Source organism: Anopheles maculipalpis, chromosome 3RL, assembly GCF_943734695.1.
Source record: "Anopheles maculipalpis chromosome 3RL, idAnoMacuDA_375_x, whole genome shotgun sequence".
Taxonomy (NCBI): domain Eukaryota; kingdom Metazoa; phylum Arthropoda; class Insecta; order Diptera; family Culicidae; genus Anopheles; species Anopheles maculipalpis.
This window is the reverse complement of record NC_064872.1, coordinates 78382828-78397656: the sequence shown is the minus strand read 5'-3', so window position 1 is coordinate 78397656 and position 14829 is coordinate 78382828. Positions and strand designations below refer to the sequence as shown.

General features: G+C 44.3%; 3 protein-coding genes across 3 annotated transcripts in view; 1 reads left to right on the top strand and 2 right to left on the bottom strand.

The window, feature by feature from the left end:
- LOC126562251 (tubulin alpha-8 chain-like) overlaps nucleotides 1-14829 on the bottom strand; it is a 395370-nt gene that overhangs the window by 142358 nt on the left and 238183 nt on the right. The window lies entirely within an intron of this gene.
- On the top strand, nucleotides 1953-4919 carry LOC126563556 (uncharacterized). Its single transcript, XM_050220202.1, is given in 5 exon segments — nucleotides 1953-2027; nucleotides 2116-2248; nucleotides 2251-2469; nucleotides 2532-3632; nucleotides 3703-4919. Coding segments are annotated over 5 exon segments (2745 nt in total).
- LOC126561379 (ubiquitin carboxyl-terminal hydrolase 47) lies at nucleotides 7024-13996 on the bottom strand. The gene is made up of 14 exons (XM_050217489.1): nucleotides 13789-13996; nucleotides 12223-12330; nucleotides 11165-12153; nucleotides 10793-11096; nucleotides 10480-10701; nucleotides 10130-10297; nucleotides 9757-10035; nucleotides 9488-9595; nucleotides 9064-9415; nucleotides 8354-8981; nucleotides 7800-8136; nucleotides 7601-7730; nucleotides 7270-7465; nucleotides 7024-7206 (listed from the first exon to the last, which is right to left on the bottom strand). Exons 1-14 carry the CDS (start codon nucleotides 13975-13977, stop codon nucleotides 7056-7058), a joined length of 4161 nt encoding a protein of 1386 aa, XP_050073446.1. The 5' UTR covers nucleotides 13978-13996; the 3' UTR covers nucleotides 7024-7055.

The following is a 14829-nucleotide window of genomic DNA, read 5'->3' as shown; positions in this document are numbered from 1 at the left end:
AATGTGCCCCAAGGTTCGTATTTTACGAAAAATTATTGGTGTTTATCTAAAAATGTAGTCATTACAATATTTGTTTCACGTGTTTTTTCGGAAAAAAATGCTTTTTTGGCAAAATTGCCGAAAACTGGCATAGTTACTCTATGTAATAGTTACGCGTTTGGGCTGAAATACGTGCGAGCCCCTGCATTAGCTTCTAACATAGAAACGCACACAGTCGAACCGATGAGTTCATCCGGTATGATGGAGTGTTCGTGCCAACAGTCGCACCAAAATAGCATACGGAAACTCATACACCTATGTGCGATTATTCCAGCCTGCTATGTGCATTGTTTACGTCGGTCAATCGTGTGCGAAAAATGATTATTTTTGTCAAGACAAGCAAAGGGTTTGTGGACAAATATTTGTATTTTGAAATAGAAAAAATAATACTTCAAATTTCAAAAATATGACCTAAACTGCCACCAATAGAATATGCTTTTTAACGGTGTTTTGCCACACACAAACAAAGAAAGGCGAGGAATCATATGGTTAAATGCGCCGCCGAGAACTGTTCTCGTCATCCCTGGAGCGTGTTTACGACGGACTACAAATGTAAATAAAACCGTTGCTTACGCACATCACACCCAACATAGCGAGCCTTGTCGAGTTCTTTATATTGCAAAAATGCATCGATATATGCAAAATAAATTGATTATCGTTCAAGAGCAATAATCAATATCACACCATGGCGCGATTCCAACTCGCGATTATTCATAGCAAATAATTGCCGAAAAATGAAAAAGAAAACTATAATAACTGCAAACGATCGTTTCTCGATCAATCGCGATCGCATTGACGCGGGAGAAGAGAGAAAGCTAATAAACCTATTTTACTACTGTTTGTACCGGTAGTTTACGGGTAGAGTATATGTTTTGCACTTTTTTTTTCATTGATGTACCTTCCCTACAACAGAGTGGGCAATTTTTTTTTATGGACGGATTTTCCATCTCGGTATAGATGATGATGATGCGCTGCTTCGCTTGATTTGCCCGTTCTCATTGCTATGCTGTTATGTAGTCACGTAGGCATCTGTGCTCGGCCCCGGATAAACGCAATGTCAAGATTCATTCCTATGCTGTGCCGACCCTAACACACGCACACTGTTGTCTGTTTAAAAATGGACACGAAAAAGAGGAAGATGAAACGGAACGGCGTTGGATGAACCTATGTTGTGGAACAGCGGAAATGAAACAACGAAACGTTTATGTGCAACCGAATGGACATGAATGAATGAATCTTTATGTACAAGTAAATCATATGTTCCGAAAGGGGTGCGTACAGGTGGAACGATTAACCTACACTAGCTGAAACATCCTTGCGTACAGATGGTGAACCAGGAGAATGGAATTTTGTTTCGTTTGTTTAAGTTTCGATATCAAACCGAACATCAAGACCATTTGTCCTTAGGACAGGACTAAATATCTAGCAGAGGAAGATTTAAGTCAAGGCAGCCTCAAAAATGAATGCAAATGTCCATGAAGTCTCTAAAGTAGTTGTACGGTAATTTTTTTTAGATGTTTTATAAAAAAAGTTGCTTGATGAAGCAAAGCTGATTTTTTGGTAATTTTGCCATTAAAGAAACCAACACAGACATCCTCCACAGCTAGACTTGACGTAACCTACCGACCTACAATTCATCCTCCCCAAGTACACACATTTGGCATATCAACAGGTTGTTGTGCGAAGGGCAAGATTCGCATCGCATGACAAAGAAGTAGGTCAAGTTCAACGTACTCCAAACATCAATAAAACGGGAAATCTGTTTGTTTGATCGATGAAATTTTTCACATCCTTTACAGCAGCTTGGCACAACGTGGTTACAGTGAACAGTTCTCGCTTTCTGTTAAAATAATTTAACTAAAAACATCTAAAACGATCTTTGAGAAACACACTGAAACTCTCAAAACACTATCATGGAGGTGATGGAGGAAGGAAATCTTATGGACAGAATTCCGATTCTGCTCCAGCGTGATTTGCAGTACTACGAGGTAAACTACCACCGCCAACAACACAGCAAATGCTTTCTAAACGGTAAAATCTTTCACTTACCTACATTTCTCCCTTCACAATGGCCAGGCAAATCAGAAAGTCCTGCAGGAGAACATTTGTTCCGGTGTGGTCGGTGGCAAACTGGACTTTCCCCGTTCGGCTTCATTCGCGTCGGTTAAAATCGTCATTTGGTATGTGGAGTTCTGCGCACCGTTGTGTAACATTCACTTATTGAGTTTGGTTCCATCATTTCTTACAGGTTGGAAGACGAATATTATGCGGCGTATCGTAAGAATTCGGGTTTACTTCACCTGGCAGATGCGTTGCAAGATCAGCAAGGGAAGGAACCGGAAGAGGCGGCCGGATGCGGTGGTATCGTAAAGTCGTCCGATCCGGAAAAGTTTGTCATACTCGTTTCCAAGTCCGTTGACAACTTGTTAGGTACTGGCGATAAGCGCATCCTGAAACGAAAAAGGAATATTAAACATTGCGTCTTATTGCAGAACACATTCATACCTTGTCGCAGGAAGCGCTCGATCACGCAGATCTCACCGTACTGACGGCTACGATCGGTGCAGCCGCCTTGGTGAAGAACAGCCTGTTCGTGTGGTTGCAGTGCGTGACCAAAAACGTGTGTCCTCCGAAAGGTGACGAAAAGGGTGGTTCTCTGAAGCTAAGCTACAAACAATACTCAGAGATGACGGAAGCATTGGCCGAACGGTTGCTCGATCTGCACTGCCGATTGTTGACGCTGTACATCACCCAGGATGCGGACTGTTTGCACTGGGAAAGTCCTCATCCGTTCTTTGAGTCGGAGCGCGGTTCCTACACCATCCAGATGTGGTGGCTCTACATGCAGGGGACCAAACAGGATCTCTGGAACTCGGTACCGCCGACCATGGCCCAACGTGTCTTTGCGGGCATGCTGAATGAAACTTTAACCGTGCTGACGGTGCGTTACACACAGACTGTGCCTAGTCGGGCTCGCTCACCATTACTGCTGGTCGATGTGTCTAACATTCTGCTGTGCGTCGGTGAACTACTGCCAGCAATCTGTGCGAATGGGGAGGCTTTCGTGGGCCTAAACCTGCCCAGCCAAAGCAAAATCATTCGCGACATTCATGCCAAGTGTCAGGAGCTGTTCTGTTGTCTGCTGCTGCGTGGTATTCCACTCGGTGCACTCTACAAGGTCGCGAAGAAGGGCGTACAGGGAGGGATTGCAATGTTTGGCCAACGACAGGGATTGATTGTTCCTTGGACGATTTTCACCATGCCGAAGCTTTTTCCACCGAACCTGAACGCACACTGGGCTGCCCGTTGTTCGGAGTTGCCGACCAGCACGGCCCTTACACTCGAGCTGAAGGTACTACTGGCAGCTCCACAAGCAAACTGGTGGTTACTGCTTAAGGTGCTGCTAATGCGTGAAGCACACCTTTCCTCCTTGATCTTTCATCATCTGATCCGCAATCTGCCATCGTGCGATAACTTCATCCCGAGCGCTCGGCAACCGTCCGTCAATCGGGACTGCCTGTCGAAAAAGTGTGAGGGATTCCTTTGCGGGCTAGAGTGTAACGATATCGTGCAGTGGGCGTTGGAACAGAATGGTAAGCGATCACATATTCCATCGATAGAGGATGAATGATATCTTCTCTGCCGTTTTATTTTTCCGCGTAGATCCGATCGGTCAGTCCAACTATCAGGTGCTGATGGGCCTCACGTACATCGTCATCATGGCGGGCAAGACCTCCGATATTAACAAAACACTCATCTCGGCCCTGGAGAAGAGCAAGATGAACGATTGGGCGTCCTGTCTCGATCGGCGGCAGGTGTGGAACCAGAAGCGCCCTCCATGGCTCGAAGCCATCCTGCATCTGATCTATCCGATCCTGGGCCCAGTCGTCCATATGCTCGTTTCCGCCGTCCAAACAACGGCCAGCATGTATCAAGCGATGTCCTTATCGTTGTCCTGCTTTTCGGAGATGTGGGACTGTATTCCGGATTGTCTGTACACCGTTACCAACTGTCTTACCGAGATACTGCCAGCCGAAATACGTCCACTCGGTGATTCGGTGTTGATACAGCTGCTCTACATCGCACTCTACTCGAAACTGCTCGAGGTGGCCGAAACTGAAGCTGAGGCAGAAGCGAAAGAGCAAACAAGCGGTAATACGGCTTCCCCGGACGTATCCACTGCTCCAGTGTCCACCATAAACATGAAACCAAAGTCGGTCATTTGTCAAACACTGGCCGAAGCAATCTGTTTCATCGATGAGGACAACAAACACACGGAACAGATCAACTCACTCATCAGTCAGGCACGGGAAAGCCAGCGATCGATGGGTCAGCTGGAGCACGATATTGATGATGCGGTTGGATTGACAAGCTTTGCCAGTACTTCGCGCGTAGATGATGTGGAAGCGTTCCTGCGTCAAACGACCCCCAGTGTACGATCGGAGGAAGAGTTTGATGTGGAAAATGCGGAGTACATTGCCGAAATGTTGGTTAGCGATGTGCTGGTGACGAGCGTTGGAAAGCTGAGCATGAAGATGCTTTATCAGTACATTCGGAAGAACTTCGACTGGATTCTGCAACAGTTGGGTGTGAGTGATATTGAGCACAATCCACTGCAACCGAATCCAGGTCAAAGCATTCGCGAGGAACGTCAAACGTTGATTGATCTGATGTTTCACATTGGTCACCGATCGTTCGATCAGTTGCTTAGCGGTGGGCTGGACATTGACTATACCAAGTGGTTCCAAACGCCCATGTCGATGAGTGTGGAGAAGGCCTGGCTGCAGGTGTGTCAGCGTTGGGAGTTTCAGGAAACCGCCAAGTTGTCCGTGCACGAAGCGTTGATGGTATCGTTTATCACTTCACAGCTGAAGCCTTAGAGATGTGTTGTCCGATGATGTTGAATGTATACTTTAATCCTAGTCGTTTTTTAGAGAGTAAAACCCGCGATAAACTATATTACACAAGCTCACCGTACAACGTGAGCCTTTTGGACTTTAATCTTCGTTTCAATGACCAAAAATACACCCTTACCACCTACCCGCGTAGGTCATACATTTTGCAATGAGGATTCTATTATCCCGGATGAGAAAGCTAATAACTTTTAATCTGCTCGTCATATTGGCTTGAAATTTTCAAGAAAGATGAGGCAATTGGTTGTCTAATTAATAAAATTCTCAACTAAATATTAGTAGCTCGACAGAAAATAGTTTACTCTTTCTTGAAAATTGAATGCAAATACTACGAGGGCAGGTACTTATAGAAAACATAGATTTAAAAAAAATTGAATTAAAAGTATATTTCAAAAAAAAATACAAAACTCTGGTTTCTTGCGCTATGATAGAAAAAATATTTTGCTAAGCATTCCAAAACTTTCAAGCTGATAGCTCTATTACATTAAATGTTAATGAAAAATAAATAAAAGGTAATAAACACCTTAAACAATACATTATATCTATAGTGCGTTTACTTACTCTGAGTAGGAACAATCACAGCTTTCCGATCTACCATGCACTACTGGGGAGTCCGAAATTAGCAATATTCCAGCATCCACAGACAGGACTCACAGCACAGCTAATAGTAGAGCTGATGTCATTGTAACAGATTTCCCCAAAAATCTTTCCTTTATAACGCACCATTTTGGGTAAATATTCGGATATTTTTGGTTCTGTTTGCATGAACTCCGTCTACCTTTCCATACAGTCGTATTACTTACGGATTTATTCTTGCTCTTTTGCCGTTCTTATGTTTTCTGTTTTCTTTCTTCCCGCAAAGCTATTAGCTGTCGATTTCGGTTTTATCACACGATTCACGATGCTTCAGAGCTCTTCCGACCCGGCGCACAAGCACGATAATACGATCATATTGTTTAGCATTTATCTAAGGTATGTGTGTTGTATCATTTCTTCCGTGTCAACGGTACGCCCTCCTCTTTCGGCCACGGCGTAAGCATATAAAGCGTTCACAAAGTGTCGCTATTTCTTCTTCCAACACGTTTCAGGTCGTAACGTAAAGCAGTACAGGAAACAAACAAAATCAATCAAACAAGCTTCGCTTCAATACGCCGGACAAAAGTATTCCAAACGAATTGCTGCAAAAGAATCGAATAGGAAAAACAAAACAACGGAAAGAAAAAAGATAAACGAATATGACAAAATAATATGCTGTACCACCTGTAACTGTCCGTAAACAACAAACACATGAAAACCATACCATTAAGCTAGCATTTTTATACCAAAACGAAAAAAAAAAATCGTTACCACGCGCCGTTCCTTCCTTTCATTAACATTCTATACATAATATGGTAATAATAAATGTTCTTCTTGCTGACAGGGCAATCTCTACCTCAATACCAGATTACAGACAGATTATAGGGAGAAAGAGTAAAAGCGAGAGAGAGAGAGAGAGATTGGGGACAGGAAAAACAAAATTATCAAAAGAAAACCTCTCCTACCTATACACTAAATTGTAGTTTGCCTTGGACGAAATGCCACATCCGACCTGTTGAAACTTTGTATTGTATAAAAAGATAAATAAACATAACTGACCGTGATCATGATGAATACGGCACAATTGCGGGATGCGCTGCTGCAGTCGAGATCGGCTCATGTGCAAGAGTCTAAGGAAGCTCCAAAGAGTACAGTAATATGATCCTCACATTTCCCCATGCAACGAACACACACACACACGTACACACAAACATATACTGGCCCCATAAACACTAATCCTTTCCATTTCCCAACATCCGTCCAACATACACCAGGTTAAAGTTAATGTCCTAATGGCGACGTATGAATGAATGCTGATCTGCACTCAGAAGAAAAACTTACATTTCAAGCGCATTTTTCTCTCTCTCCCCCACTTTCCCTCTCCTCCCCCTCTATTCATCGTGCTTTTTTATCATCTCCAAGCGCGCTCTACTAATGCTGGTGCTGCTGCCCACGGTGGTCGCTGGAAGGACAGATTTTCTTTCGCTTGCTAACGACCACTTCGCCATCGTCCGAGGGTGATGATGATCAGTCGTCGGCCTTCTTGGGCGATGCATCAAGATAGATTTTAAGCGCACGTTCCTTGCGGGGTGAGTAGGTCGAGCTGGTACGGCCGTCCTTCTTCGTCAGTTCTTTGCGCTCCTCCGGCGTTAGCTCCTTTAGCGGTTCTTTGCGATCGCTGCAAGGAAAAGGGGTCGTTATCTTAGCTCCAACTTTTTACTTTACATTTTATCCTCCCTACCGATAGTAGAGTAGTGTGCCAACGCAGTAAATTTGACAGTCGTCTGCATGCTGGGGCGTTGACGTCCATTGCAAACCATTCTGTATGTTTAAGACACTGTCGCGATGCAGAGTCGTCTGCGGGATCTTCACGTACTCAACGTTTTCTGGCGGGATACCACTGATGCGGGACAGCTGTTTAGTCAGCTCGAGTTTGTCTAGATATGAAAGGGATGTAAACAGATAAATAGTTTTTTTTTTTCATTAAAAAAAGGTCAATTTTCAGAGACTCAAAATTGTCAATAGTGTTTAAGTCGTCGATTATTGTGTTGTTTGTCGCTTCGGTTACCTACCGGTAAATAGGATTTCCTGGAATTTTCCTAGTTTCATTTCCGATGGATACCATCTTCTCACCAACAATACTACATCGTTGATATCGATCGGTGTGAGGCTGGCGAGATCATCCACTTCTTGCAAAAATACCTAACAGAGGAAAATAGAAATTGTAATCTTTGTAGCAGTAGCCTACCTTACGTCGATTTTCTAACTTACATCGACACTCGATAGCATCGTAATGTCCTTGCCAATACGATCATCATCCTTGTACACGGTCGACAGATACTTGATGCCTTTGCGGCGCAATCGACAGTTGTTGGAGTGCAGGTGGGCATACTTCTTAGCTGCCTCGCCAAGCGTTGTGGGTAGGCTAGCCAGAATATCCTTCTTTATCTGACCAATCAGATCCCCGTTCTTGACGATCGTGCTGCACAGGAAAGTGGTATTGTCCATCTCTTCCGTCATGTCGTTCACGTTAACGTAGCTCACGTTCATTTTATATTCGCCCTTGCGCAATACACGGCCCAGTTCGAGCGCTAAACGATCATCATCTCTGCAAAAAATAGGAGCAAAATGTGCAAAGCGTTGATAAACGGATGGAACTTTCAATCAATGTTCACTGTCAAATCACATTTCAGCTGTGGGTAGCTGAAATTAACGTCTAAAGGCGTTGTTACGATGACATTTTTTCTAAGATTAGGTTACACGAAGCCTACAAACAAAGCTACAAACTTTACGTCAAAAAGTTTGTAGCTCCGATAGCTACTTACTTGTAATCCAGCTCTTTTAGCAAGTTGGCGCTATCGTTCGTTGGACAAAGCACGTCCGAGGAAAACACTTTGAAGTAATCCATCGATATTTGCAGGTACGACTGCAGCCGATACTTCAGGTAAGCGTTGCACGACCGCTTGTCTATCAGCACCTGTATAAGCTTCTGGCTGTCGGTGCTGTGGCTCCGTGTACTGCTGTCGTCCGCCGAATTGCCATTGGTGGTATTGGACGAACCATTACTACTGCTGCCACCGGTCGTGTCCAGTGGTGTCACCTTAAAGTAGTACTCCTGCGCTCGGCACTCTTGCAACATTTCGGCCAGCTTTGCATCTTCATCATCCTCATCGTTGTCATCGTCATCATTGAAACCGCCGTTGGTGGTCGGAGTGGTGGCGCTCTTGACACCATTGCTCAACGCTCCATTGCCCCCGTTGGTCAAATGCAAATCACCGTTCAGCTTAATGTGGACAAAGTCATCTTCAACAAGCGTGCGATCATTATCGCTCAGGCTGCTGTCCTCGCTGTTACTGTCTCCGGTGCCGGTGGTTGTTATCTGGTGATCCGCTCCAGCGATCGCAGCCAGCGTCTCTTTGGATAGGCGAGGAATGGAGAGGTTTTCAAGTGTGTCTGCGAAAGAGATCGTAGCAAAAACCGGATACATTCGATTTACAATTGTCATGTCATTGCACTTGCACCAGAGTTACCATACCTGGCTCCATTTTGGGCAACAGTATGTACAGCGACACCAGATGATCCAACCGTTGCATGAACGTGCGGAACCGTGCATAGTACTGTTCGGGATCATCTCCCGTCTGCTGTGGTACCGTCGTCACAAACACCTTGCAGTATTCAATGAAATGTTCGTCCTCCAGCGTTGCGTCGTCGTTCTGCAGGAGCTTCGCACTGTCCTTGTGCACCGTCATGCCGATCAGTATCGTTTTCGGGTTCAGCTTTAGCTTGCGCGCGATCACAGCTCTGTATTGTGCTACTGTTTGGGACAGATTGACTCGTATCGACAGTGGACCCTCCACGTCACGGGCATTCACGTCCACTTTGTACACCTGCGAACCAAAGGTTGTTGAAGAAACACATTCACGAGATGCTCTTTCAAATATTGCTTCAATTTACCATACCTTAGTCATAACGCCTTGCACTAAATATTCCTCGAACGTTTCGCCTTCTTCCCGAACCTCCAGCAGCAGTGCGTCGCAGCGTTTCAGCATTCTCATCACCTCGTCAATCTACGAAAAATGCAATGAAATTTTATGCACACCCTCTTTTCTCCAGACTAGATTCTCTAGGAACACAAAATCTGACTTCTCACTATAGCAGATGCTGCTCACTATAGTGAGAAGTGAGATTTTATTCCTATCCTATCCTAGGGTTCTTTCTAACTCCATACCGATTTGTCCTCATGTCCTTCAAAACTACGCTCAATGGTATGCGCATTGCTATCGTATCCGACTAGACGGCAACGTTCTACCGGCACTGTACCCTTCAGATGAAGCACTCGTATGGCTTCCTGTACCGTTTCCGCTAGTGTCGAGCTGGTAAACACTGCCATTCGCTGGCCTTTCACGGTACGTGTCCGGGGATTTGCATACGCCACCGTGATTCTAGTCATGTCCAGATGATCTCGACTGTGATTGCCTTCGTTGGCTCGAATTTTCATTACCAAGCGCTGTAGAATTGAAGAAAAAAACCAAAAATAAGTTTAAAAATACCACTCAATAGGAAGCTTCGAAAAAAGTGTACAAATATTAATAAAATTTTACCTTAATATGCTCGGGAAATAGTTCCTCCGAGATCGGAAGAGCATTCTTCTCACTATCGATTTGCCGGTACATCAGCATATAGGCATTGGTGCTGGACGTGTATGCCCCGGTGTAGGACGTTTTGTACGATCCACCTCCATACGATTTGTGAATGTCCTCTTGAGTAATCTATTTTATACAAGCATCAAAAAATAAAACAAAAACTTTAATCCTCTTCAAACGATCTCTAGGAACAAAGTCACATTTCTCTCTATAATGAGCAGGTGCTTCTAAGTGAGAAGTGAAATTTTGTTTCTAGGGATGTAACACCAAACGATGCTTTCTCTCTCTCCCTCTCTCTCTCTCCATACCGGCAGAACAGTTTGATCGTTAAACGAGAACCAACGACCGCTCTTGAAGTCCTTGATGTACGCATAATAATGGCCACCGGAAGCACTGCCCGCGTGTATCATGATGGCAAACAGTTCATACTTGTACGGGCCCGGTGCGTTGAAGCTGCTGTTCATCGGTGACGATTTGCTGTGACTATCACCATTGGTCGTCAAATCCATATCGATACCCTCATCGTCATCCTATTCGCAAGTGAATTAAATTCGTAAAGGTAAGTTTTTTGTTCAGTTTTTAGTTCAGCTTTTGTACCACATGGATCCCTACGGGACCTACCTGCGCCATAAACTGATCATTCGGTGTGGTGGTGGTCGATGATACGGAAGTACCACCATTCTGGAACGAATCCTCCTCGAGTGCTGAACCACTGTCCGTCGTGCTGCATTCGTCCGATTTCATAAAGTTTTCGGCCGTCTCCATCATCATCGGTCCATTGCCATTTGCGGTACCATTCGTTGACGAAGATTCGGCAGCGGCAGCAGCCGCCGCAGCTGCAATCGTACTGGTTGTGAGCTTATAATCAGACGAAGGCGTCGAACTAACAAAGTGATTCAAATTCAGCAGCTCGGGAAAGGTTACTCTGGAACAAGACGTTACCGATAGAAATTACCACTAATGGCCTTATTTTGAACATCGCAAAAATCTTACTTATCGTTCAGCTTGATTCGATGAAAAGATTGATAATCGAAATCGAAACGCTTCAGATGCAGCGTCAAGATGTACGGGAACTTGGTGAACTTAAGTCCCTTGTGCGCATCGCACTTCTTGTTGCAGGTGTCACAGAAGTATTGGTTGCTTTCGTTCAAAATTTCCGGCTTCACAAAGCCCTGCAACGCATCCTCGACACACTCATTCGCCACGGTACTACCGAATGGACGCACTGGTAATGGTATGTCCAGAAATTTGTCCTCACGCTGCTTCTCTGTGTTACATTCCAAACATTTAACATAATCGATCATATGGCCCTGGTAGAGCCGATTAATTAGGTCCGCCTGTTCCGTACGCTTGAACTTGTGCTCGAGCGCATCAAACATTACGCGGCACAGTTCCTGGATGTCGTGCTGCTGCCAACCTTCGGCCGAATCCCAACCGAAACTACGTGTCAGATCCGTTGTCTCGACGGCCGACTTTGGCGAGGTTTGCAAATTAACGAACAACTTCTGCAGCTGGTACGGGATCGATTTTGCCTCATCCTCACCGTCAAACTCCCAGTTGTACAGTGCGTTACGGAACTCGGGCGTCATGTATAGTCCCTGCAGCAAACTGTTCAGATAGCAGGTCATCGCCTGATTGACGAGCCCACGAAAGTGTGGCGCCCGTTCACCACTCTCACCATCGCCACCAATTCTTCTGCCCCGCCCGACACCTCCGCCTCCTCCTTCACCACCACCATCCCCGTGGTGGTAGCCGTTGCTAATTATGCTTCCACCGCTCATGCTGTTAACTGGTGGTGCGGCAATCGCTGGTAAACTGTTGCTCTTTATTGATTGCTGGGTTTCGAGGTCGTTGTTAAAGCGCTGAAGCATGGGTGGCTGAATTTGCGACGGTTCTGGGATATTATAGTTACCGGACTCTACCGGGCTTGCTGATGCACCAAGAGCCAGGTCGTCATCTGAGTACATATCATCTACTGTCAACTGGAAGGGAGCATACAGGTCGAGAATATTTTAAACAACATAATATAGACTGAAGCGTGTTAACCTTACCAAGTATGGTGGATTAGTAATCCGTGGAACAATGAGCAGGTTGTTCACGGTGCCAAACTTTATACCGACATCGGAAAGCTTCTCTTGTTGCCTTTCGTGCAAGGGAACCTGTAAAGGAAAATAAACACCGGTTAATTGATTAAGCGAACACACTTTACTATTGAGACCTCAAGAAGGGGTCCCATCAAGTCATTACTACAAACGATTCTAAATTCAGGCATTAATCTCACACACTTACAAACCACGTACAGCAGCACCGTGCATGAATACTGTCTGTGTTCAACATCCATAAATCATCTTCATTCGGGTGCGAAAAGCGTATCACATTCTACACTGGTCTAAAAATAGCATTGGCCTCATGTTGGTTGAAATTTTTGTCAACACTCCGGAATCAAGAAGCATTCCCCAAAACACTGTTACCCATTAGATTAGCGAACAAAATGACGAGTGACGAATATTTGGCGATTTTCCTTCGTCTCTAGTGACTTAGTACCGAAGAAAAGGATATTAGCGCACGAAGCGTTCATTTGGGAATAGTGGGCGCCAATATGACGCCAAGCCCGAAAGGTTAATGCTCCGATTTATTTCAATTTACACAATATTGCAATTATGTCATGTTAAATTGTAGTGTAAAAGTACATACATTAGACACTATTTATGGTAAGGATAAATTTGTTAATTTGGGTGTTATTTTAAGAGGTTAGAATTGTTGAATTGTTGAAGAGGTGAAGAATTGCTATTAGAATTGAACCCTAATTGGGTTCATCACGTCTCTCGTCCAAATCCCATCCAGCCCGTTCCCCCGTAGTGTAGACTGACTATCCAACAGATTTGAGTTTCACTTAAAATGTCATACCAAGATACTCCAAATTGAAACAATACGGCCCTGGACCGTCATAATTAATTATAAATAAATACTCCAAATTGAGTTTTTCACATGAAAATCCTAATCTCTGGCCAATGACACATTCAATTCGATCTCCAAAAATTACACTAAATCCATTCCCATTTTTTTTTCAAATTTCTACAGTGAATTTGATTATTCTAAAAGATAAAAGTTCCTATGCACATGCTTTCTAATAACATCATCCTATCCATCCACTGATAGTATACGCTGCCGAAAGCGACAAACGTGTTTAAGGGCGAGGTACTACTTAAGTACTTTTCGTACTTAACGACTAGAGTTCGACTAAGGTCAACCGCTCCTAAACAAAACCAGAATGTTTACAAACATACACTACTGCGAGCTGAACGAAAGGGAAGAGAAGTTCTAAGTCCCTCGCACACCCCCGGAACACGGCCGTTCGTAACGTACTTGGATTCCAAATGATAGGAAGCGGCGGTAATAGGATTCCTTGTACTTGACATTGCCGCCCGACTCATCTGTACTATTGCATAATGATGAGTGAGTGATAAGGATGAGCATTTCGAATAACGCAATGCTCGAATGTAGTTTAGATTGTTTTGCACGCAGCAATGATCATGCAATTTCGCAGAAAACTAATTTTTTTTTAAGTTTTTAAGTTTGCAAGGATGGTGTTATTATCCGCAGAACGTTTAGCTTACCTGTTCGTCTGTTTCAGTACCGATAAGATTTAGCTCGAAGTCACTGTATGCCGTCTGTAGCCTGACATCCTCGTACAGCGTCGCGACGGTATAGTGCGGACGGACGGTTACGGAAAAGCGCTTCTGTACTGCGTCTGGCCGGACGTCTCTGATGGTGCAGAGCGTTTGGTCGTCCTTGGCGCATACCATGTTATTTTCGGTGTGCCTAAAAAATAAAATCACCAAATCCGTGTGCGTCGTTTGTGTCAGTTTTGTGCGTGAGTCGATGATTTTGTTTTCATTCGTATCGGGGCCGGTTGATTGAGCGATCAGGCAGGATACCATCCGCGGAGCATCATCATCATCCGTTGCGCAGAAAGTAGTGGGTCGTTGAGAAGCAAAACAACAACATATGTAAAAAAAAGTAAATAAATACGAGAAATGTTATTAGGAAGGTAGATAAACTGAATAAAGATGTAAATTTATATTAACTTTGATATTGTCTTATTTAAACGGTAAAATGGTTTCATTGCAACCTCACAAAAATTCACACGAGAATTGTGGCTTTGAAGTACTTAAAAAACAAACTATCTTTCCAAGTAGCACAACATTGTCTATACAATCGCCTTCAGTTTCATAACCATAACAAGTAATAAAACATCCCATAAAGACGTCAGAACTACTACTTTTCCAGGTTATGATTCAAACGAGTTCACGTGTCAAGCGCACGTGATTTTTCAATTCCAGAGGTCACCCACCAATGCTGGACACAGCCTCACTTGGAGGGATTCCCTTCATCAACGTGTATCGATCGGCCAGGGCGCAAACTTTTTGACTATTAATTGACACCTTTCCAACAGTAGCAAGCACATCAAAACACACCACTCACGGTGGGTCGTCTACATTGTGTAGAGAACTAAATACTAGCGCATTTGTGCGTTACAAGATTTAGCCCATGAACCAAATAACAAACAACCCCTCGCAAAACCTCTACAACAACGACTCCCCCGCTAATCTGTCCCCACCAAGCAGGGGGGGAAAAGGCGAAAGGAAAAACCACCA

What these genes read in the sequence shown, in the direction of transcription:
- LOC126561379 (XM_050217489.1), bottom strand. Translation starts at nt 13,977, where the DNA reads ATGGTATGCGCCAAGGACGACCAAACGCTCTGCACCATCAGAGACGTC. An exon ending in GTACTGAAACAGACGAACAG is followed by an intron (nt 12,331 to 13,788) that starts GTAAGCTAAACG and finishes TTTCCTTTACAG; the next exon opens with GTTCCCTTGCACGAAAGGCA. An exon ending in ACGATCAAACTGTTCTGCCG is followed by an intron (nt 10,298 to 10,479) that starts GTATGGAGAGAG and finishes TGTATAAAATAG; the next exon opens with ATTACTCAAGAGGACATTCA.